The sequence below is a fragment of the Ailuropoda melanoleuca genome, chromosome 11 (genome assembly GCF_002007445.2).
Source record: "Ailuropoda melanoleuca isolate Jingjing chromosome 11, ASM200744v2, whole genome shotgun sequence".
NCBI classification, from domain to species: Eukaryota; Metazoa; Chordata; class Mammalia; order Carnivora; family Ursidae; genus Ailuropoda; species Ailuropoda melanoleuca.
This window is the reverse complement of record NC_048228.1, coordinates 99,359,063-99,384,638: the sequence shown is the minus strand read 5'-3', so window position 1 is coordinate 99,384,638 and position 25,576 is coordinate 99,359,063. Positions and strand designations below refer to the sequence as shown.

Below are 25,576 nucleotides of genomic sequence, written 5' to 3'. Positions count from 1 at the left end.
TCGGGGCACCTGGGTGGCTCAGTCGGTTAAGCGTCTGCCTTCAGCCAGGTCATGATCCCAGGGTCCTGGGATTGATGCCTACATCAGGTTCACTGCTTCGTGGGGAGTGTGCTTTTCCCTCTCCCTCTGCACCCCGCCCCTGGCTCGCTCTCTCACCCTAATAAAAATCTTAAAAAAGAAATCTTGATTTTCAATCTACATTTTTATAGTAAATGCTCTTGTAACAAGCCCCATATAACCAATTTGCCAATACTCATGCCACCCCATCCCTAAATAGAACATAATGACTAATGCAGAAAGACTGAAAGCTCACAATTAGCACTTCTGTTCCCATATACTAAGTCGTATGCACATGTGAGTCTTGTTTTTTGTTTTTTAAAGATTTTATTTATTTATTCAACAGAGATAGAGACAGCCAGTGAGAGAGGGAACACAAGCAGGGGAAGTGGGAGAGGAAAGAAGTAGGCTCACAACGGAAGAGCCTGATGTGGGGCTCGATCCCATAACGCTGGGATCACGCCCTGAGCTGAAGGCAGACGCTTAACCGCTGTGCCACCCAGGCGCCCCCTGAGTCTTGTTTTTAAACCTACTGACACCAGTTGTAGTTACTACTGTAACTGATTAACTGAAATAATTTTTATTATTATTATTTTTTAAGTAGGCTCCAGTGTGGAGCCCAGGGCAGGGCCTGAACTCACAACCCTGAGATCAAGACTTGAGCTGAGATCAAGAGTCAGACCCCTAACCAACTGAGCCACCCAGGTGCCCCAAACTGAAGTAATTTTTAAACCAACATAATTAATACAAAAAGAATTCTTTTTAAAAATTAAATTTGCATTTATTTCCTTAGCCTTTGTCCCAAGAAATGCACTAAAATGCACTAACTTTATTCCAATCTCTACTCAAAAAATGCTTCCTTTCAAAGCCTTTCCTGTTTATCAAATATGAAGGAGCATTCTCTGTATTCTCTATTCCATAAACTAACTTCACTTTTCTTCAGAACTGTCTTGTATTACAGGTTTACTGTCTATATTACTACCACTAGATTATAAACTATGAAAACAGGGAATCTGTCTTATTTATCCTAGATCTCTAGCAATTAGAACAGAGCAAGTCATGTAGTAGGTGAAAGATTCCTTCAGGAAAACTGACTAAAAAGGTCATTTGCACTCAGATTGGAGACTTTTTCAGTTAGCTTGCAGTCCAAATGATATCAGATAAGATAGTTCCTGTAAGGTTCCTCGCTTTCAAAATTAATTCTTCCTTAAATTCAAACTTAGTCAGAGGCACCTGGGGGGTGCAGTTGATTAGGCATCTGACTCTTGCTTTCAGCTCAAGTCATGATCTCAGGGTCATGAGATCAAGCCCTGCCTGGGGCCCATGCTAAGTGAGTGCAGTCTGCTTAAGACTCTCTCTCCCTCTCCCTCTGCCCCACCCCACCGTGCGTTCACTCTCTCTCTAAAATGAATAAATTTAAAAAAAAAAAATTCAAACTCAAAGTGTTTATTTCAAGGAGACTCACATACAAACTCTTCACCACTACTTGTAAAAACCATAAGGCAAAAATGTAACTTAGTTCTATTCCCAATAGCAACAGATTTTTTATTTAGTTATTTCTAAGGTTAACAATATCAAAATTAATAGTAAGTGCCAAAATCATACTGTGAAGTAACGACAAAAAACACTTTCATGCTTTTTTCAAATTTCACTTAGAAATTCACTTCCTGCCTTGGAGGAAAGTGAGGATGGAAACTTGTATTCAAATAAAGCTCTGTAATTCTGCTTTTATTTTTTTGCATTTTTTATTTAAATTCAAGTAATTAACATATAATGTATTACTAGTTTCAGATATAGAGTTCAGTGATTCATCAGTCTTACACAATACCCAGTACCATTATATCACATGCCCTCCTTTGTCCATCACCCAGTTAGTTATCCATCCCACCTCCTGTCCCCTCTATAATTCTGCTTTTAGATGAAATATGCCCCCTCCTAGCATTTTCCAAACCTTACCAGAAAGTTTCTAAATCCTTTTTCACTGAAAACAAATGAAGATACCTCTAATTATATTCATTAAAATTCTGACTCCCTTTGAAATTGATTTTTAATTATACAGAATTTTTAATAAATTATGGCTTATTTAAAAATATCCCAACAAAACTAAGAAAACAGGAAAACTGCCACTTGCTCAGATATCAATGCAGCTCTGAAATATTACAAAAGGTTGCTTTTGTTATTGCTTTCTTAGAACAGTAAAACTGGTCATGTTGAAAATGCAACTGGGGGCACGTGGGTGGCTCAGTCAGTTGAGTGTCTGACTCCTGATTTCAGCTCAGGTCTTGATCTCAGGGTTGTGAGTTTGGGCCTTATGCTGGACTCCAGGATGGGTGCGGAGCCTACTTAAAAAACAATAAAAGTGGCAGCAGCTCCTTCTGCCCATGGGTCCTGTCCCCATGCTTTAATAAAATCACCTTTTTATATCTCCTCCAAAAAAAAAAAAAATCACCACCACCATAACATTAAAAGTAAAATTAATTAATTAATTAATTAAACTTGAAAAAATTAAAAATTAAAAAGAAAAGAAAACACAACTGAGGGGCACCTGGCTGGCTCAGTCAGAAGAGCATGCAACTCTTGATCTCAGAGTTGTGAGTCTGAGCTTCATATTGGGTATAGAGATTACTTAAAATAAAACTGAAAAAAAAAAGAAAAAGAAAAAAACGCAACTGAATAGAGCCACAGATAAGCTTTAATAAGGTATAGTGCTAATGAAAAAGATAATGGTATTGGAAAATGAATTGTTAGGTTTTAAATTTTAAACTGAACAAAAAATTCCTTTTACTTTAAAACCAAGTTACATTAAAAAACAACTAAAACCAGATCAGGAATACATATATAAAAATATAATTAATTAGTTTAAAAAGGAATGAGAATATGGTTGTCTTTTACTTTCTTTTGCTTTAATTACCATCTATGCCTTTGAGTTTGAACAAAAAGAAAACAAATGGAATGATGCACAGCAGTCAAACCATAGTAACAGCAGTTACCTCTGGGGAAAACATTCTTGGTACATGACTTCTAAAACATTTCTGTAATAATCTCATATGAAGTATCTTTTATAATGGCAGGGAAGTCTTAGGTTTTGTGCTGGATAAATTCTGTATAACATCTGACATCTGATTATTAAAGAGGTCTGGTAATACTCAAATCTACAGTTGACCCTTGAACAAGGCGGAGGTAAGCAAACCAACAATCCCACCTCATGCAACAGAAAATCCAAGTGTAACTTCTGACTCCCCAACACTTAATAGCAGTCCACTGCTGACCAGAAGCTTTACCCATAACAAAATCAATTAACGCGTACTTTGTATGCTATATGTATTATATACTGTATTCTTACAATAAAGTAAGCTAGAGAAAAGAAAATGTTACAAAGAAAATCAATAAGGGAGGGAAAATATATTTACAACACTGCACTATATTTATCAAAAGTAAAAAAATCTGTGTATAAGTGGACCCACACAGTTCAAATCCGTGTTGTTCAAGGGTCAACTGTATTAAAGGGCAAAAGAGAAAACATGTAGTCAATTTCCAAAGGCTCATATCAAAGAAAACTAAACAATCATTACATTAAGTAGCTGCTACTACTTACTGAAAATCTACTGTGTGTCACCTATTCATTTTATATAAGGCTCAGGCTAAGTATTTCAGACAAAGCTAGTTATGTAGGAAAAAAAACAGTATCAACCTACACCAAGTCTGTCTGGCCTCAAAGTCAGTGAACCATGGTATTTTCTCCAACATTCTGCATAAGAACACACAACCTAACAGAGCTCCAAGTGGGTCCTATAAAACATGTAAATAGAAGAGCTACCTCTCTGGGCTAATAAATGTTTCAACTCCACCCTTCTTTGCTCTAGGAAGAAAGAGATCAATTTAATCTACTAAAGATTGTAATGACAAAAAAAAAAAAGAGAGAAAATAAAATACAGAACTTCTCCCATGTAGTCTCTTTATAACTTAAAAAGCCAGTACAAGTAGATCATACTAAAAGACCAAACTCTGGCTATTCAATTCCAATACAACTGTGCTTTTTGTAAAACTTAAGGCTATATAATGGCACTAAATTACTTCTACAGACATTCCACATTTTCCAAAAATCCCCCATATAAAACCATGACTCATTCTAAGTTAAAAAGAGAAAAGAAAAAACTAAATGATTAAAGAATAAGTGTAATTCTACACCCCTTAAAGATTTTTAGTAGGCCAAATTCTAGTATTAATGCCAATAAATTAGTATAGAATGATTTTCTTTCCAAAAACCTTAACAAAGATCCCTTTTCGGATAACTTTTCTGTAAATTTAAAATAGGACTTTATTTATAGAAGTTTTAACTGCAAACAACATTTTTGTAAATTATTAAACCATGTGGGGTACATTTGAAATACATGTTTTTTAAGGACCTCACTTCTTAAAGAAAGAATATAGGGGCGCCTGGGTGGCTCAATCATTAAGCATCTGCCTTAGGCTCAGGGAGTGATCCCGGCGTTCTGGGATCCAGCCCCGCATCAGGCTCCACCGCTGGGAGCCTGCTTCTTCCTCTCCCACTCCCCCTGCTTGTGTTCCCTCTCTTGCTGGCTGTCTGTCAAATAAATAAATTTTAAAAATCTTAAAAAAAAAAAAAGAAAGAAAGAATATAGAAGGCTACTCAAAAAAAAAAAAAACCACAAAATCTATTTTTTTGCTTTTCTACCTTCCACTTATATTATCACCAACCTACTTTTATAAGCTTATATCCCACTGTCACCCAGTATGTATCCTTCACTAGAACCAACCTGGAATAACCAAGTCTCTAAACATTCCCTATTGAATCCAACTTAATCTGCTAAAGATCATACCTATGAGAAAAGAGGAGTATTAGGCTTTATGCTGGATGAATTTTCATTGTTTAACATGTTTAGCACCCCATTATTAAAGAACCTTAATAAAATTCAAGTCTATTACAGGGTAAAAGAGAAAAGATGTAAACATTTTCCAAAAGTTCCTATCAAAGACAATGAGATAATTATTGCACATGACTAATGCTGAGAACAGCCATTAACAACAAAATAATCTAACAGCAACTGTAACAGTGCTTTACTGCTGCATGTACTGTGTACTCAAGGAATCCCCACTGCTTAGAATGAATGGTGTCTTCTCCCACTGCCACCTATCAAAATCCTGTTTTTCTTCAAGATTCAATTCACTGTCCTCTCAATTTTTTTTTTTTTTTAAAGTAGGTGCTCCCTCCATATCCAATGTGGGGCTTGAACTCACAACCCTGAGATCAAGAGTCAGATGCTCTGGTGACTGAGCCAGCCAGGCACCCCTCCTCATTAAATTTCCCGATCATTTACTACAACTGAATGAGAGGTCTCTCTCTCTCTCTCCCCTTTGATCCCCACAGAATCTTTATTCAACGTCCCTTAAAGAGTGTACACAAATAATACACAGCAAGAGAATATGGTATACATTTTTTTCTCTGTTACAAGCCACTGAGGGAAAAATTATTATCTTAATTATCTTTTCATCCACTAATGCACCTTAGAAAATTTGTAGGCATTTGCTAAGTATTGATTAAACTCAATGTTCTGGGCGCCTGGGTGGCTCAATCTGTTAAGTGTCTGCCTTCGGCTCAGGTCAAGATCCCAGAGGCCTGGGCATCTGGCTCCCTGCTCAGCAGGGAGTCAGCTTCTCTCTCTGCCCTTCCCCCCTTGAACGGGCACATGCACTCTCTCTGAAAAACAAACAAAAAATCTTTAAAAAAAATAAAATAAAATGAACTCTTAATGTTCTTCCACATATCACAAACAACTTAAATGGACTGATATGTTATATTGTTCTAATGCCTTGAAGGACAGATTCTGGTTAACTCTTTCGGTTAAACAAATCAACTAAAAGCAATGACTTAGATTGAAATTTTTAAATTCCATTTGAGAATGTGAACATGTCCATTTCTTAATATTCTCCAACTGATTACTCACCTGAGACCATGGTCTGTGATCTGATAACATCCAGACAGACTGAGAAACAGAAGTACACGTCCAGTCTCTTGATCAGATTTTTCACTCCCAGAGTAAATTAAGTCTTTTTCTCTAAGCAATCTAGTCCTTGATGCTTTTTTACAGAATCCAGAAGACTCTGGGAGTGCTGACATAGTTCTTAGAGCTGTTCCTGTACAACAAAATGAATGACCACAATATGCAAAGGCCGGAGAAGCACAATGCTGCTGCCAACAGACACTAGTCCTTAGTCCAACAATATCTTTACTGTAACAACCAGAGGAGGAACAACTGAAGTTGGATGCTGTTTCCATTACACAAAGACTTTCAACATTTCTATGTCTCCATTCTACAGCATCTTCAATATCAGCCAAATCTTCAGCATCTAACATCCACACATATGGAGAAGTGAAACTTTCAGAAGAAACAGGCTTAGTCCAGGGGTGCTCATTATCCATTTCTTCTCCAATATCTTTGTTAGTTAAATCGTGCAAACAAGCATACTGCTTGGTGGACTGCATGGTAATGTCTTTATTCTTCCATGTAGTCGAAGTAATTTTGCTCGTAGAAGTTTTTAGAAGGCCACTCTGATGAGATGTCAGAATTCCAAGGGCTCTAGAAATCTTCTCTAGAGCCACATCTGTGATTTTTTCACACCCAGACAGATCAAGATGCCGAAGACTCTGGCAGCAACCAAGCCAAGACCAACTATAATTAAGAAATAATAACACTATTAGTAGATACTGTTAAAATGTTCAAAAGCATTTGACTATATGTGAGTAGCCAGAAACTAGAAGATTTAAAATCTAATATAATCAAATATTTACTGAATATCTGCTGTCAGGCATCATTTTAGATGCTAGGGATAGGAAAAGGCAGTAAGATTAGGGTCTAAGAGGATTGCTAACCTAACAGAAGGGTAGGAAAGGAAAAAAGTATGGAAGGGAGAGACTTCACTTATTAATCCAAAAAATAACCAGCGAAGGAAAGGCTGTATACACACCAAAGAAAGAGTAACTAATGATTAAAGGAGAAAGATCCAGAAGAAACAAATTCTAGGAAATGGGGGAGAATTACCCATAGCCAGAGAAGGGTACATCTCTCCCTCTAAAACAGGAAGAGAGATGCTGATATAAATGCTAGGCTGGGAAAGAGAAGGGTGAGGTAGAATAAGAAGGAAAGTGATGGCATCTAAGAAAATAAAACCTGTGAAGACTGTAGCTTGAAGAAAGTGTTACTACAGTTCCAGAATACGAAGAATGTAAGAGAAAGCTTTGCCAAATGGCATTTGGAGCCCAAATGAAACTGGAAACTTCTTAAAACATACAATGCCAATCTACATTGACTGCCCAGAAAGGCTCAAAGGTCTAGACACATACAGGATTATAAAGATGACAGGACAACACAAACTGAATTTCTGGATCAGCCGGACCCTATGGACAAGAACCAAAGAACTGGAGGGTGCTATTGAGTTATAGTCATACATGACTGAGATTTGATAGTAAAAAAATAATAGTACAATTAAACTGCAATTATGGAAACAAACTACAGAACAATTCTACTAATTCATAGGTAGAAATCATTATACTAAAATATTCAAAAAAAACTAACCTGTCAAATGCAGAATCTGAAATGTCAGTTTGGGTCAGATCCAGATGCTCCAAGTTAGGACAAAGTTCTAAAATCTGCCTAACCTAAGATTGGGGGGGGGAGAGATTAAGAAAGACATAACTTTTAGTAAATAACTTTTAGTAAATAACATAAGCCAGTGGTTCTCCAGCTTTTGTGCATGTAAAAATCACTTCAATTCTGCATTACAAATATATATTCTGGACTCAAACTCTGGAGAATCTGTTTTAGTATAGTAATCTTGGGATTAGATCCAGGAAATTTACATTTCTAAGGAATAACCAAGGAGATTCTGATATAGGACATTACAAGACAGACCTGTACAACAGTGATTTAATCTCACTTGCCTGTTTTACCAAGCCCTATGTATAAAAAATCATAAAGGACAGGGCTTCATCACTTAGCTTAGTATCTGTGAAACTGAATAAACTGTTAACCTCTCCTAGTCTGTTTCCTTTTCTATAATGTGTAGACAGTACCTATATACCAAAATTACTATGAAAAATGAAATGAAATAACATGAAAAGTTAGCAGTATATGCCTGCCCATGGGAAGGCACTCTCATGGGTAAACAGGTGTCTTGTTTTGTTTTTTTGATTAAATTCAGGAACAAGTAGACCCAATTTAGATCACTGCTACTTTTTCTTAATACCCAAACTGGTGCTAATTTATACATACCATTTTGCTAGAAACTGCAGAGCTGTATGCCAATACTATAGTTTTTACTGAAGTTCCAACATATGGTAGAACGTTATGAATTAAGCCATGAAGTAAACGTTTTTCCATTTGTGCAATGCTGATAGCAATCGACTCCTCTGCAGATTCTTCTGTAAAATGAATTCAAAAATCTGAGAATTTGATACCACTAATTATAATTAGGCTACTCAAGGAACCACCAAGTTATTAAATGAAATACTTTTTGCTATTTTTTTTTTTTTTAAAGTAGGCTTCATGAGGGCCTGAACTCATGAGCCTGAGATCAAAACCTGAGCTGTGCTCAAGAGTCTGGCACCTAACAACCTGGGCCACTCAGGCACCCCCTTTTCTTACCTTTTTTTTTTTTTTTTTTGTAATACTTTATGCTATTCTTAAACTCCTTATGTATGCAAAGCAACTGCAATGCACAAGGTCTCACTCACCAGAACTTAATATTTAACAGGCCTGACATCAAAAAGAAACAAAAGGGGGAAAAAATGTTTATAATGAGAATGAAGGGAAGATATTTTTTTCATTTCCTTCAAGGTTGAAGGTGATTAGGTAAGTATAGCAGAGAGAGAGAAAATAACTCCAGTTTCAGGAACTTGAAAAAGTTTTGGGGAAAAAAATGAGTATTTTAAAGAATTGTAGAAGCTCTTCAAGAAATATAGGACATCAAAAGAAAAATGACTATGATAAAAAGTATAATTTGTTATTTTAGTAAAATAAATGGGACACAGAGCTAGAAAAGATTTAAAACAATTGAGTGAGCGTGGTCAAAACGAATCAAGCAAAAGTAAAGTACCTTGTAATTTTTAAGAAGTATGGCTTTCGGTTTTTGCTTAATAACTTCTGTAAAGCTTAGGTTTTTACAACAGAATGCCGCTCCATTAACAACCAACACCAAGAACACTACAAACTGCAATTTGATATAAGGGGAAAAATACACCAACTACACTAAAAAGAATGAATTAATAATTGTATCACCTTTTTAGGACATTATTACTATTATGTGTACCTGAAGACCTAACCTGAATGTCTCTAAACATAAAACAGTTTAACAGAATAAATCAAGAAAGTCTCACATTTTTAAGAAAGTCTCAATTAAAATAAAACAGTGCAGCTAACAAATGAAATATAAAAAGAAAAATTCTGAAGTCCTAATGGTTCCATATTTACAGATTTACCTAAATTTGTTTAGTCAGACATATATGTTAAGTGCACAGATAAAAAATGACTTTTTGCAAACCCTATTTATTCTACTATAATTTTATTCCCAAATAATTATTGTTTCTGTGCTCCTCCCTATCTAAATCTGTATTTACTGTGAAATCCTTAAAAAAAAAAAAGCAAGAAATCAAACATCCAATGAAGAACAGTATCTTCCTACAAGACTAGTAAAGACAACTGAACTGAAAAAGCACTAATATAAAACACAGTTGGTAGATCCAAAGTTTAGTCTTAGATACACCAAACAGCTGAATAGATATATTACCTTAACAAGTCTCAATCATTACAGCCTTAACCTTTCCCTTTCAACGTGAATGCTTACTGAAAGGCATTTCTTCTGCTATCCTCAAGTATTGAGACAAATACACTAAGTTTGGTAAAGACTTTAAAACTCACATGGGTTTTCCTCAAACTTCTCAGAGGACCAAAACTAATCTCTCTCTCTTTGAAATTTTAATTTCTTTCCTCTTCCTCGCACTCTATTTTTCTCCACGGCACTTGACACTAGCCAATAATAGCACGTATTTTGCCTGCGTTTATTGTTTATCTCCCATCTTCAAAAAAAAAATTTTTTTTTTTAGATTTTATTTGAGAGAGGGAGCACGAGCAGGGGGAGGGGCAGAGGGAGACGGAGAGGAAGAAACTGATTCCTGGCTGAGCAAGGAGCCCAATGTGGGGCCTGATCCCAAGACCCTGAGATCATGACCTGAGCCAAAGGCAGATGTTAACCAACTGAGCCACCCAGGTGCCCCTCCCCTCTCCAAACTTTAAGACCAAGGATTTTTATTTTCCTATTTTGTTCACTATTAACCTCATGCCCAAGAAAGTTCTAGCCACAGGGTAACCATATCACCAAATCTAGCTGGAACAAACCTCTTCCTTATGTAGCATCCTCTAAATCTTCAAAACTATAACACAATGTGGCAACTTCATTTTACAGAAGTAAACTTACTACTGAAATAATAATCTTTTTTATAGTCCTCCTTTTCCACATGTTTAGTTCTTTTGCCATTCCAGCTTACTATTTTCTTTAAAGATTTATTTATTTATTTTGGGGGGGGGAGAGAAACTCAAGCAGACTCCCCACTGAGCATGGAGCCTGACACAGGGTGGGATCCCACAACCCTGAGATCACCACCTGAGCAGAAACCAAGAGTCAGATGCTTTAGCCTACTGCACCACCCAGACGCCCCCACCCTAGTATTTTTTAAGTGGGCAAGCTATAAATAAAAATTCCCTACAGTTTCAGTTTTACCAGGTATTAGAATGTTTTGTCTGTTCACTTTTATTATTTCACCATTTTTTCATAATTATTTCCTAGAGTAGTATCTGAGAATTTGTATCTTCCTCCTCCATATTCCAAATAGTGTCTGTCTACACCACTAGTGTGGCATTTTTTATTATATACCTTGAATTAAGAATTACCTATTCTTAAATTCTCTCCCATATGAGTTCTTTAAGGGTAGGGATAAAGTCTTAGTCACCTTTTAATTCTCCCATAGTGCTTACAGAATGGCTACACTAGTCATTTACAGAGAATTTTCATACACACATACTTCTTAATTCCACAACAACTGTGAGGCAAGTGGTGTGACTGTTTACAAAGGAATAAACAGATTCAACAGCTTCATGCTCCTTCCTCTGGGCCACGATGACTCAATAAATATTGTTGAACTGATGAAATAAAATGGTCCCAAAAAACACACTGTAAACTGCCAAGTGCTACAATGAATGCACATTATTTCAATGAGGAGAATAGCCATTATTTTGTGCTTTAAGTATTTAAATATAAAAACAGATGAGAAATAACCCTATATACACTTAAATCAACAGAATAAATTTTAAATTTGCTTATTATTCTTTCAAATTTTATAAAGTAGAAGGCCTTTATATTGGAGCACCTTGATGGCTCCGTCATTAAGCATCTGCTTTCGGCTCAGGGCGTGATCCCAGGGTCCTGGGATCGAGCTCTGCATCAGGCTCCCTGCCCCACCAGGAGCCTGCTTCTTCCTCTCCCACTGCCCCTGCCTGTGTTCCCTCTCTCTATGGCTGTCTCTCTCTGTCAAATAAATAAATAAAATCCTTAAAAAAAAAAAAAAGTAGAAGCTTATAAACTCCCAACTTCTTTAGAAGACACAAAATACGTGAATCTTAACACCCAATAATTTATAAGCACTTAACTGCTAAATATAATATTAATTACTAAAGTACGAATTTTAATTCCAAACACAGCTTACCAGATTCATCTATATCAGCATCTTCATCCCACTCCTGAAAAGCACGACTTTCATCTTTTCTGTTTTTCACCCATTCCTCATCAGGTTCAGTATCAAGTTCAGTTGCTGGACCACTATACCAGTCACCTACTCAACAAATAAGAGGAACAAAGTAAGATTAGACTGGCTACAATTACAAGAAAAAAATTACCTATTTACAATAAAAATCTCTGCGCACAGAAAATACTTGAGCTCTAGGCAATAGGCCAGCTATTGTTAGAAATGTTCAATTATGGTTTAAAAATTACACTTAAATAATATACAAAGGAATTTCAGACATACTAAAAAGAATTATGAAAAATAATTATCAATAGTCTTACATGCAATTTTAGAAATCATTGAAAAGAACTTAACCTTTTTCCCCTACTGTGGCTTCACACTGGCACCAGCAATACCCTCCAAATGATGATAGCTAATAAACAAAAGTAAGCAAAGACTTTCTGCTCAGTAGTGAATAGTCGGCAATTCAGCAATAGGTAGGAACACAGTCAAAGGGGAAAGATTAAGGTAAAGCTAAATCATAAATTTAAAGATCCTGGAGAATATACTGCAATTAAATTATACAATTGTGAAGTGGNAGCTAAATCATAAATTTAAAGATCCTGGAGAATATACTGCAATTGAGACAATGAAGAATTAATTTATTGAACTCTTAACATTACAGTTTCTCAATCTTAACACTGCTGACATTCCGGGCTGAGTTACTCTTTGCTGTGGGGAGCTGTACTGCGCACTGTAGTACAGAGTTTAAAAGCAGCCCTGGCCTCTACTCATTGGAGGCTAGTCAAATCCCCCAAAATGGGACAAACAAAAATGTCTCCACAGACATTTCAAAATGTTCCCTGGATGGTGGTAAAATAAATTCTGACTGAGAGTCACTAGAAACAAACACCATAAATTAAAACAGAACAAAACAAAACATTTTTACTGAAACTTTTGTTAAACATATAAAAAACAAAAAGAAAGCATATTTAAGATCTGGTTAACATCACAGAAGTCTTGTACAGCATTTTTACATTTGATTTTTACATCAAATAATACCTAATTATGTATTAATCCCTATTTTTTTTTAAAGATTTTATTTATTTATTTGACAGAGATAGACAGCCAGCGAGAGAGGGAACACAAGCAGGGGGAATGGGAGAGGAAGAAGCAGACTCATAGCAGAAGAGCCTGATGTGGGGCTCGCCCACAACACCGGGATCACGCCCTGAGCCGAAGGCAGACGCTTAACCGCTGTGCCACCCAGGCGCCCCTGTATTAATCCCTATTAATTAGTTATCAATAGTTAAAGCACAGCTAAACAAAAAAGTATTAAATATATCCGTATTTGCCTTGACTTAATATTTCATTTTCCTACAAGAGGAAAAATTATTCTACATAAAAATAATTCTAATCATTTCCTAAGCCTACCCAATACTTCAAACCTACTAGATACCTAGTATCTAAGGTATTTTAAAGGCGCTATATATTAATATAAAAAATAAAATTTTTTAAATTTATAATTTAATTATGTAAGAAATATAGATTTCCACGTCAAAGTGACAAATTACAGAAATCAAAAAAATTTAATTTAAATGTGAAGTTCAAAGAGTCACTTAGAAGAAAACTGTTTTAATTTAGTTTCATACAGAAAAATGGATGCCATATTACTTGGTTCTACTCCATGACTGCACTATATGCTCATGAAAAGGAAATTTTCTTTAACAGCTTACTGTAAAAGTAACTTACCATAATGAAATAAATATGAAATTGTGATTCAGAATGAGGCATTACCAATCACAAAAAAATATGCTAAAGATTTTGAAAACAGATTCAATTATTTTGAGCCACTATCAATGCAGCCATAATGGTGCCTCATCTTTAGATTTTATAGAATTTATTCAATACTCAATCTAATTATTTAAAGCTGTTCTGACAACCTATTAATTTCACTTTAACTCCAAACACAGGCAAAAGTAGGAGGAAGTAGCATTTTAAAAGTAGCATAATGAATATCCATGACTTCATCACCTATCTTCAACAATTATTAACATTTTGCCAATTATTTTGCACTCTCCTCTACTTTTTTCATAATTATTTTAAAAGAAATTACACGCATCACATAAATCACCCATAAATACTTCAGCATTGCTAGTTTTTCAAAAGTGTATACAAAAAACACATCATCTAACTATGAAATCTACTTTTTGGTAGACTTCTCAAAATTTCCCTCCCCAACCCTACTTATTAATGTCTACAAGTAATCATTTAAAAAAATGGATTGATGTATTTTTTAGAACAAACTAAAAGTCTCATTTACCTACCTCTAGCCCAATGAACAGGGTAAAGATGTTTCCAAAGCGATCCAGTTTTTGCGAGCTGAGACCATTTAGTGCTTACTTGACTACATCGACATAATTCTTGAGGATTAAGATAACTGAAAATTGACAGCATTACCTCAGGAGGAAGATGGGTTATACCTGTGGATTGTTCTGATACTTCCGCTTCTGAAATAAAAAAAAGAGAAACTTTAACATTAAAGGCTGTAAGAGCAAATGCAGTAAGAAATTACAATCACATTTCTATACATAAAATCCAGTGCCTAAAGTCCACTCCTTCCTGCTTCCAAGATGTGAAAAGGAAATAACATGGATTAGTGGTAACATGGGGATGTTCAACTTGTTAAGAACCCGTAGGGTTAAACTATCATGGCCCAAATCATACTTCATCAGTGGGAGCTACAATAATGAACACAGAATTGACTTCCTCTTACAAAGGTGTCACAGAAAAAACAATACTCACTTTGTAGCATAAGAAGCATCATTTGAAAAAGGAATCCAGCAGGTTATACAGCTTCAAGTATGGAGTCAGCCAGATTATGAGATCTCCAAGGCATTTTTAATGACACACAAAAATCTCACAACATGTTCCATTCATGTATTAGGACTCCTGTCAATATTTTCCTTGTGCTCCCTCTCTGATTTTCACATTTGATATAAGAGATCTGTGAAATCTAACTTCTGTAACCACAGGTGGCCTAACCTACTTCTATTTGTGAGCCAGCTGAGATAATGTAATGTAAACACTTCTAATGCTGGTGTACGTTTATCAGCAATCTTTTGTCAGCAACTATTTTAAAAAATAGTCATTGACTCCCCAATTTCCTAAAATGAATTACTTCAGTAGCAATCTTCAAAAAAATGCAAATGAGGTGCTACAATACAGAATACAAACTAAAAGAGATTCATCTATAAGGATTACAATGAACTTGAGGTACCTTGTACATCTTATTTGCCCTCACAAAGCAACTTTAAATACAGAAATGCTATGATCAAATTACTTTAACGTAACCCTTTTCAAATGGCAAATATTTAATCATAATACAGCTATAATTTGCTTTGAAGGAGTGAGAAAATTAAATGTAGTAAGTGCGATGCTTTTAAATCCCATGTTATAATTACAATTAAACTAGACACAACAGGTCTTGGCTTGGTGTCTAAGGCACAAGCTGCATTTCAGAGTGAAGCACACAAGCTTTATGGGTTTAATTATAGGTTCACCTATAAAAACATTTTTGTTTGAACATGCATCTCACCTACTTTGTTAAATACAGATAAAAGGACCAATTTCAAAGAATTTTAAGCTATTTTAACAGGAATGTCACTGTTACTGCCCATCTAGAAACAGAAAATAAATTTTTACTAGCCTGAGGATGCCAATTTTCTTTTTTTTTTTTAAGATTTTTTATTTATTTGACAGAGATAGAGACAGCCAGCTAGAGAGGGAACACAAGCAGGGGGAGTGGGAGAGGAAGAAGCAGGCTCATAGCAGAAGCGCCTGATGTGGGGCTCGATCCCAGAACGCCAGGATCATGCCCTGAGCCGAAGGCAGACGCTTAACCGCTGTGCCACCCAGAGGAAGCCAATTTTCTTTAATGATGTTTTAAAAGGCAAAGCTATCAAAGATCAATAAGAATAAATATGAGGAACTAGTCTATGAAGAAATAAGGCAAGCATACTTTATCTGCATTTCTCATTTATTTTCTCAAAGTAACTGTACATAGAAAAACGATGCCTCTCACACTCGTTCCCCTGTGTATTACTAGATATAAGCTAAGAGAATGGCACATGGAAAAGGATGGAAATAAAGCTATAAGGATAACTGATTTTAAAAACTGATGGAAAAAAACAAGAAAGGATAAAATCAGTCACTATGGTCAATGGAGCTCAGAAAGCTGGATGTTGGGGAGGGGAAAAAAAAAAGTTGGATGATACTGCAAAAGTGCTCTGTATAGGATAGCTTTCAATAATTCTGATTAGCCAAATAGTAATAATTATTATTACTACATAAGTTCCTTCAAGAAACACTATATTCCATGTGGCCCAACACTATATTGCATATGGGATGTTAAATCATCATAAACCACACCAAATTCTTAGAAACTACTGTCTTCAGGACACCTGGGTAGCTCAGCTGGTTAAGCATCTGCCTTCAGCTCAGGTCATGATCCCAGGGTCCTGGGATGGAACCCCACATTGGGCTTCCGGCTCAGCAGGAAGTCTACTTCTCTCTCTCCCTCTCTCTTTCTCTCTCCACCCCCCACCCCTCCCCACTGCTTGTTCTCTCTCTCTCAAATAAAATCTTTAAAAAAAAAAAAAAAGGAAAGAAAGAAAGAAATTACTGTCTTCAATTAAATGTACACTTGAAAATAAATGGCTTAAATTATTCCTCAAACAAAATCTAAAGTTCGTGTCAACTAGATGCAAATGACCTCAGAACTTAACCACTCACTATCTAAATATATGAATCTCACCTTTATCTGACTTTTCATCCACAGAATATTTAAAAAACTTCTGTCGCTCCTCGGCTTGATTCCAAAGGCTAAGACCTCTAAGGAGTTCCGCGGTGTCCTTCTGAGAGCAGTGTTGGGCAATCACTTTCTTCTTAATATCCTTAAGCTCTTCATAAGTAAAATATTCCATTAACATTGGCTGAAAAACCTAAATGAAACAAAATATTCATAAGGAAAGATGCTTAACTAGTTTTGTTTACTCTACATCTTTTAATTAATGGTTCAACTGTAGTATTATGACCCCTTATGTCCAAGAGATAAAAATTTTGGTTGTTGCCACCAAGTCATTTTATCCAAAAACGTGTAGAGAAGAATATCACCAAAAAGACCCTTCCTTCTATGGCTTCTCTGGCTAATGAATCCTAAGTAATTAAAAAGCATCAGAACCAAAATGTTTTCCTGTGCAGAGCTGTCAAACACTCTTAAGAGGTCTCATATGGTTAGACATTTAGGTCAGTTAACTGCCTTGGCTACTCCAGTAACTGAACTCTTACCTCAAGAGGACCTCTAAATCATAGAAGAAAGGTAGAAAAATACCCAGTGTACTAAAAATCCTAAAACTCAGAGCTCTACCGAGACCTTAACTATCTACATTTCTTCTTTGAAACAGATACTTAGGGGCGCCTGGGTGGCTCAGTCGTTAAGCATCTGCCTTCGGCCCAGGGTGTGATCCCAGGATGCTGGGATCAAGCCTGCATCGGGCTCCCTGCTCCGATGGGCACCTGCTTCTTCCTCTCCCACTCCCCCTGCTTGTGTTCCCTCTCTCGCTGGCTGTCTCTCTGTCAAATAAATAAAATGAAATCTTAAAAAAGAAACAGATACTTAGCCCCAACCTCCAATTTATAGAATTAGAAACTTTAAGAAATGAAGCCACAGCTTTTTTTTTTTTTTTTTTGTTCCACAGGTAATTTTGATGTGCATCACAGGTTAAGAAACACTACTCTAGTAACTCAGTGATTTCATATTACAATAACTTGGGAACCTTTACAATAGATCCAGGCCAGTATCTCTCACCTGATTTAATCAGTCTGGAAAGAACTGAAAAGTAGGGGTTGTTTTTTTTTTAAATACAGATCTGATTATAAGGTGAAGCCATAGGTGATCATCACCATAGTATGATTAACAACTAAAGAAGAATCCCGTTCCTAATAAAGTAACTTTTCTATTCCTTACCCTAATCTTCACCCCACTTTTAGAGAATGAAGAGAATGGGAAAATGTTTTGTCATCCGCTCTTAATACGTGTGTACTAGGAATAAAACTGGCAAGTCTAACACTACCATTTGATTACCAAAATCCCCTACAAAAAAAAGAACACTAAAAATTATTTAAATTTAGCACGAAAATACACAAAACATTAAAAAGTTTCAAGAATCCTCTGAAGGTTCTAAGAAGTCATTAAGTTAACATAGAAAGTTATTAATATTCAATACAGTGCCATCTACATAATAAGAAAAGTATTAGTTGAGCAAATGAATTAAGTCATTGATTCAGTGAAAAGCAACAACCTCTCTGAGGGAACAAAATTTATGTTTTCTTGGGGTTTTCTTCCTTTCCTAAAATGAACCACAGTCTTATGTTTCTATGCATTATTCTGAAGAATGAAAAGCAAAACAGCATCTTAAAAGTTTTATACATCAAAATCACAAGGGAAGAAAATCATGCTTACCTCCTCTTCCTCTTTCATGTGAGGAAGAAAATCTCTTGTAAAAGCCTCCAATCTCTCTTTCAGCTGTTTTGCATAATTTAACTGCTCATATTCATTCTAGAAACAAAAAAAAATTACATCCTATAGAAGTTTTGCTTCATTATTTATATTGTACTGATCCTAGGAAGTCAGTTTAAAATGCAACATAAAACCTCAGGAAAAAAAACAGACTGACAAATAGCAACGTGGTCTCTGTACTTTTTGAAGCATAAAAAGATGTCCTTAAAATATCCTGCAACAGAACCTTGAATTCTTTTAGTAAGATCTCATACTTCTTTAAAATGTCAAAAAAAAAAAAAAAGCCTAAAAATAGCAAGTATTTGCTCAAAACTTCTATTGATTTCTAAGGTATACATTTATATAATCTCTATGTTTCAGTTTTCTTAATCTATGTCTGAGCAGTCCGCAAGAGCCCAGTGGACTCTATCACCACAGAGTGCCTTCATATTCATCCAATGTACCCTCCGCTACACAATCCAGACCACGCCTACTTCAAAAGGCCAGGTATCAGCATACTTCTAAAGGTAAGGGGCTCACAACACCTTGAAGTAATCAGTCTAATTCTGGACAACAGCTAAAAGGTTTTCTCACATGAACTAAGACCCCACCTCCTCCCTGTAACAGCTGTCACTTCTATAGCAACCCTCTCAACTTAAATGCCCTCTCAACTTAAAACATGAAATTTTACAAAATAATGAAACTTTTAAAATACAGGAATATTTTATCCCTGCTGAATCTTACGTAGTCTCCTCCTTTTTGTACTAATTTATTCAACTGCTTCTCAATATTCCATCTAATGTCCTATTCTCTGAAGATTTTATACAGTTTCCCTAAGCATCCCAAGTGGCTTCCATTTCCACTTCACATGCTAAGAATGATCAAATTTGCTTTTCCAAATCAAATTACTCTTCTGACCCTGAAACCCATGTACACCTCCTATGAATAAATGCCCACCTGGACTGCACAAGCAGTTCAAACCCAGCATGCCCAAAGTGGATCTTTTACTCCCTAAGCCTTTTCTATGTTCCCTAGAAATTTAGGCTCAAGTCTCATTCTGATTTCCTTTCTTTTTCTCCTTTCCTTTTCCCTTTAGATGTAAGCCTTACATGCTATCAATTTTATGACCGACATAATTCTCAAGTCTGTCCCCTTCTCTATCTCCACTAGACACTACTCTAGTTCAGATCTTAATCATTTTATTGAATAGGTAATACATGAACATGATACAAAACTAGAAGAGTACAAAGTACTCAATAAAAAGTAAACCTCCCTTTCATCACTACCCAGTACCCTACTCTCACCCAGATGCCCATTTCTCCACCAAGGAGTTACTGTGTCTTCTTCCAGACATTATTTCAATATTTTTGAGAATGGTCTTCCTGCCTCAGTATTTTCTTTTCCTTCAACCCATCTTCCTCCTTGCTGCAGAACAGTCTTTCTAGAACACAAATCTGTAAGTCAAAGGTGTGTAATGGTTTGACACAGTTGCAACTTAAGTCTATGCTTCACCAAGCCAGAAGGGAGACTGTACATGAAAATCAAATTTCAAATTTCTACAATATGTAAATTTAATTAAAAGGAAAATCCTTCTATATCATTATGCTAAACTATACTCTAATATGGCTAATTTTATGCTACACAATTAAAAACAGTCCTGTTTAATAATCCCTGCACCCTGAAATACGGAAAAAGGAAATAGAGTAAACATTATAGCTAACATTCAATTTTTAAATAAATAAAATTTATAAAATAAAGTATTTATTCACTCTAGTAACAATCTCACCTTTAGTCACCAACAACTGCATTTACTATCGCTTTCCTTTAAGAGTTGAGCAAATGTTACCAGAAGTAAAAATTTTATGGTTATTAAAATTTCAACTTAGAAGAACAACTTTAAGATTTGAGAAGGAGCATTCACTACAAAATTTTATATACGGTAATGAAGAGGTAACTGACAAAGATTCTCATCAACCTGAGACAGGCTCCTCTGAGCCCTCTTCTCAACTAGGCCTCAACCTTGGCCCACTTAGTTCAGTTTTAGCTGAAGTCATTCTGCGTCAGTTTAGCAAAAATCCCTCTACCCTTGGCATCTGATCATCCTCAGTATCTATCCACCCTCAGTATCTTATCACTCTGGTCTGCCTTCAGCAAAAATCCTCTTGAGTCAGTCTAGCAAGAGTCTCCCGAGCCTTGATGTTTACTCTTAGTAATTTTCCTGACCTCCACTCTGCTCCTTGGCTATAAATCCCCAGCTATTCTTGATATACTCAGAGTTGAGAATCCAATTTCTCACCCCTACTGCAAAACCTCAATGTAGTAATCCCTTGAATAAAGTCTTCTTTACTGTCTTTACCAGGTGACAGAACATGTTTTCTTATAACAAAACATCATTTACTATAAATGCTAACACTTTTTGCTGACATACCAGCAAATAACACAAATTGTGATAAATACCCATTTTTGTAACTCACCTTAACATTCTTCAGTCCCTTTTCAAAGAGGCTAAGCATCTCAGAGAGTTTATTGTCAGAATGTACATTATAAATGGTCTGGCTGCGTTGTTGAAGCAAACCAATAATGTATTCGTTTTCGATCTGCTCATGCATTTTGAACTCCTTAAAAGTAGCATACAGAGACTGCAGAAGAGCACGGAAATCATTGTTGTTGGAAAAGTTCGTTTTAGAAAGCTGAATAAAAATTTAAAAAGAAAAGCATAATAAATATATGTAAATATGCACCAGTAAAAAATATTCAAATGCATTCCTATTTAGTTTTGTACATAGAATACCTCCCTTATATTTGGTTCACATACAAAGGGAAATTCATAAATTAACAAATTATAATGGTATAATAAGAAGTACACTAGGTCAGGAAGATACTGGTTTGCATTCTGAAGGGCTTGATGACACAGTTAAATGATGCATGCACCAACACATCACATAATTTCTTTAAAAAAAGGGATTAGACCGACTCCCTCTAAACCTAAAATTCCGTTACTCTATATACATACTAAAAATACTCTATAAAGTTGTACGAAATTTTAAAATAGTTGTGTTAAGATAACGTGGTAAGTGCTTTTGTCTTTGTTCAAATGTTCTTTATGCTATTATACTACTTTCACAATGTAAAAATTTAAAAATACTCTATTATTGTGTGTTTAAACTTTAATAATCAAGATGGGTCTGATCTGTTCCAGAAATAATTATAAAATATTGAGCTATTAGAATATTACCAGATGATTTCAGGGGAACTAGTTTCTGGAGTTTTTTTTTTTTTTTAGAAAAATGGGGTAAACACTTAGCAGCTTATATAAGAAATCATGTACTTTTCTGAGGTAGAGGCATTGCAGTAGTACAACGTGGAAACTAGTACAAAAGGGCATGAGAAAGTAAAAGGACTTGAAGGAAAGCTACAAAGAAATATATAAAATGTCATTTTCTTTAATTCTACTATCTAACCAAAGAAAATTACTATTTGGATGTAATTTTAATTTTTTACATTTAATGGCAAATTAAATTCTCATATTTAAATGCATACATCTTATCAAGAAACTTGATTCAAATTAAAGCTCAAAATAATATTCAAATCCTCCATTGCCTCCACTGCCATATTAAATCTACTTTCTATTATATAAACTCAACTCCAGTTTCAAAATTCATTTTAAGAGGGAAAATCTGATTACATTAAAAACACAGACTGTAAATGGAGGGGAAGAAGCTACTAACACCACACTTCTAGACTTGGTTTATCAAGTCTGATCCAGTATTCCTAAAATGGAGTAGACTCTAAGCTGTCGTAATTGCCTGTTCTCAGCAGGAGTAGCAGACTCAAGACAAAGCATCAGAAAAGATGGTAAACTCCTAAAGCAGAACTACTCCACTATACACAGAAGAATTAACTAAGTATCTTATGGAAAACCCACTATGAATTAGGTATTAAGAGTCATTTATAGGAATCCAGACTGCAGTCTCCAGGATCAGATTCCAGTTCTATCATTTACTTAGCTGTGCAACTCTGGGTAAGTTACTTTTCTCCTTCAAAGTCAAGTTTTTCTTCTTGGTGCTAAATGAGAAAAACAATAACATCTGTATTTTACATGGTTGCTGTGAAATTAAAATGAATTGGTGCTTAATAAACATTAGCTCTCATCATTTTGAAAATTAATATTCGTTTTTGTAAATCCATGCACTGTTTACTCTATTCAAACATTTAAGGAGCAGCTATTAGGGTCTGGGCATTGCTTCCAGTACTTGGGATAGATACATGAGCGAGCAAAACAAACATCACAGCCTTTATGGAGCTTAACATTCTAGTGAAGGGAAGTAATACAAGGAACAGTAGCCACAATAAGTAAGTAAATTATCTAGAACAGGGGCGTTGGCAACTTTTTCTGTAAAGGGACTGATAGTAAATATATTAAGTTCTACGGGGCATACTGTCTGTAGCAACTATTTAATTTAGCTGCTACAGCATAAAAGCAGTCTATGAATGAGCGTGGCTATGTTCCCATAAAACCTTATTTATAGACAGAGAAATGTGAATTTCATATAATTTTCACATATCATAAAATATTATTCTTTTGATTTTCTCCAACTATTTAAAAATGTAAAAATCATTCTTAGCTCCTGAGCCATACAAAATCAGCAGGCAGGACAGAATTAGTTAACCAATGTTGTAGATTTTATCCTAAAAAATGCTACACAAGGCCACAATAAAATTTACTAGTGGCTAATCTCAGCAAATACTATCATGGGTCATTTTATTTATATTTAATTTAATTTTTTATTAAAAATAAGTCTTAGTAGAAACAGATAAATCTAAAGAAAACACGGTATTAGCTATACAATTTTTAAAAAACAAAAACTGAAGCATGGCAAAAAAATAACACCCTCATATTACTTAAGGAAAATAACATTTTAAAAGACAGGCAGGAAATTCTGCATCTATTTTCAATGGATTGTTAGAAAATCTTCAGATTTAATAATAAGCTAAGATAAGGAACAGGTTCATACTACAGATTGAGAACCCAATAAGATGTATAAAAGGACTCTACATTATTCATAGAGTCAGTCAATCCAGCTTAGTGGCTAAAAGCGCTGACTCTGGAGCCAGATTGCTTAGGTATGAATCCATCTCTGTCAGTAAGTCATTAAATGGCTCTGTACCTCAGTTTCTTCATCTGTAAAATACGGTTAATAATATAAACTACCTCACAGGGTTCTTGAAATAATTTAATAATATAACTAAAGAACACAAAATATAACCTATATAACCCCTACTTGGGTTTTCCTGTTATTTTTATAGTTAGCCCAAATAAAACTATCATTAGAAGTCCTTGGAGCGCCTGGGTGGCTAAGTCTGTTAAGCCTCTGCCTTAGGCTCAGGTCCTGATCCCAGAGGCCGATTTGGGCTCCTTGCTCAACAGGGAGTCTGCTTTTCCCTCTGCCACTCCCCTTGCTTGCGCACATGCTCTCTCTCTCTCTCTCTCAAAAATTTTTTTAAAAATCTTAAAAAAAAAAAAAAAAGTCCTTATACTGGGACGCCTGAGTGGCTCAGCTGGTTAAGCGTCTGCCTTCAGCTCAGGATCCCACTGTCCTGGGATTGAGTCCTGAACCACGCTCCCCGCTCAGCAGGGAGTCTGCTTCTCCCCCTCCCTTTGCCCCTCCCCGTTGCACATGCTCTCTCCAACTCAAATAAATAACATTTTTTTTAAAAAGTCCTATACCACCTAAATCACTTTATCTCCACTTGAACTGAGCAACCTTTTCAACCTGGTACCTAAAAGTTGTTAAATTAAGCAGCTGAAAGATAACTGGAGCACGAACAATTTAATTTTTTAAAAATTTGTTTATATGCATTTTTAAAATTTTGTTGGCCTCTGCAAAGTTATCCAAACATACAAACTTGACTGAGATAAAAATAAACCTAGACACTAATAATATCTGTGACACACTGAGGACTATGACGCACTATGTACTATACTAAGTATTTTTAGATTAGGTAGGTATTAAAATTCCCATTTTATAGATGATAAGATGAGGCTCAGAAAAAATAACTTGCCCAAAACCATACAACTAGTAGACAACAAAACAGAGATCAAATCTCTAGGGCTCTAAAACTTAAGTTCTTTCCACAAGATACAGTATTAGTCCCGATCATAAAGCTATCCTTCCACACCCAACAGAGTAAACTGAAAGAATGCTTGCTCTCAAGCAATAGTTCTCACCAAGGATCAGTTCTGCGCCCCCCTTCCCATCTGCCCCCTCCAGGAACTAATGGGCAAGGACATTTTTGGTTATTACCACTGCAGAAGTGCTACTGACATCTAGTGGGTAAAAGCCAGGGATCCAGCTAAACATTCACAGGACAGCGGCCACTAGAAAAAATCATCTAGCCCAAAATGTCAATAGTGCTGTGGTTGAGAAATGTTACTCTAAAGAAGTGTTTTATCAAACGCGTTTAACCATGACCTTTAGTCTGAAATATAGTGCAACCTAGACACACACACATCACAGATACTTCAAACAAATTTCAGGAAACAATATTTCCCTCTCTATCCTGTGATGTACTCCAATATTTACTCTTCCCATTTCATTCTTTAAACGCTGTTTCTGACCCACAAAATTGATTTCATGACCCACTAATGGATTATAGGACACACTATGAAAAACATTGTGCAACAATAAGATATAAAAGTTCCTAAATGACCTATAAACTTGTATACTCTGATGCTTGACAAACTAAAAAATAAACCTATACAGAATAGGACACACATAACAAATAGTAACAACCAGTGACATACATGGTATCTCCTGTATTTTAAAAAGATTTATAACTAACTTTGTCTCAGACACTCTACAACCTAAAATCTTACAGCCTGGCTTCAAACTGACCCAAAAAATTGTGTGACTTAAAGACTAGATAAGTTCAAAAATAGATATGAAAAATCGTACAACAAAAACCCAAACACTGTTACCCCACATAAATTTTACTCTTTATCTACTCAGCCAAACAATGCTTTGATTCAACCAAGGGAGATTTATACTCAATAAACAAACCTCAATTAACTATCTGGTCAAACTAACTATACAAATAGAAAATATATATACAGATATATATAGATATATAGATATATATATATATACGGGATATATATATATATA

General features: G+C 35.4%; 1 protein-coding gene across 9 annotated transcripts in view; it reads right to left on the bottom strand.

The window, feature by feature from the left end:
• FBXL5 (F-box and leucine rich repeat protein 5) overlaps positions 1-25,576 on the bottom strand; it is a 50,380-nt gene that overhangs the window by 11,994 nt on the left and 12,810 nt on the right. For 6 of the 9 annotated variants that reach the window (XM_034672099.1, XM_019796429.2, XM_019796430.2 and 3 more), the window contains 8 exons: positions 20,885-21,100; positions 18,375-18,470; positions 16,668-16,854; positions 14,179-14,361; positions 11,834-11,959; positions 8,349-8,497; positions 7,653-7,735; positions 6,024-6,749 (listed from right to left, as the gene is read on the bottom strand). In XM_034672099.1, coding sequence (XP_034527990.1) covers positions 6,024-6,749; positions 7,653-7,735; positions 8,349-8,497; positions 11,834-11,959; positions 14,179-14,361; positions 16,668-16,854; positions 18,375-18,470; positions 20,885-21,100 — 1,766 coding nt within the window. The remainder of the gene's footprint in view (positions 1-6,023; positions 6,750-7,652; positions 7,736-8,348; positions 8,498-11,833; positions 11,960-14,178; positions 14,362-16,667; positions 16,855-18,374; positions 18,471-20,884; positions 21,101-25,576) is intronic. The other 3 variants (XM_034672098.1, XM_034672100.1, XM_034672101.1) reach the window with 1 other exon arrangement.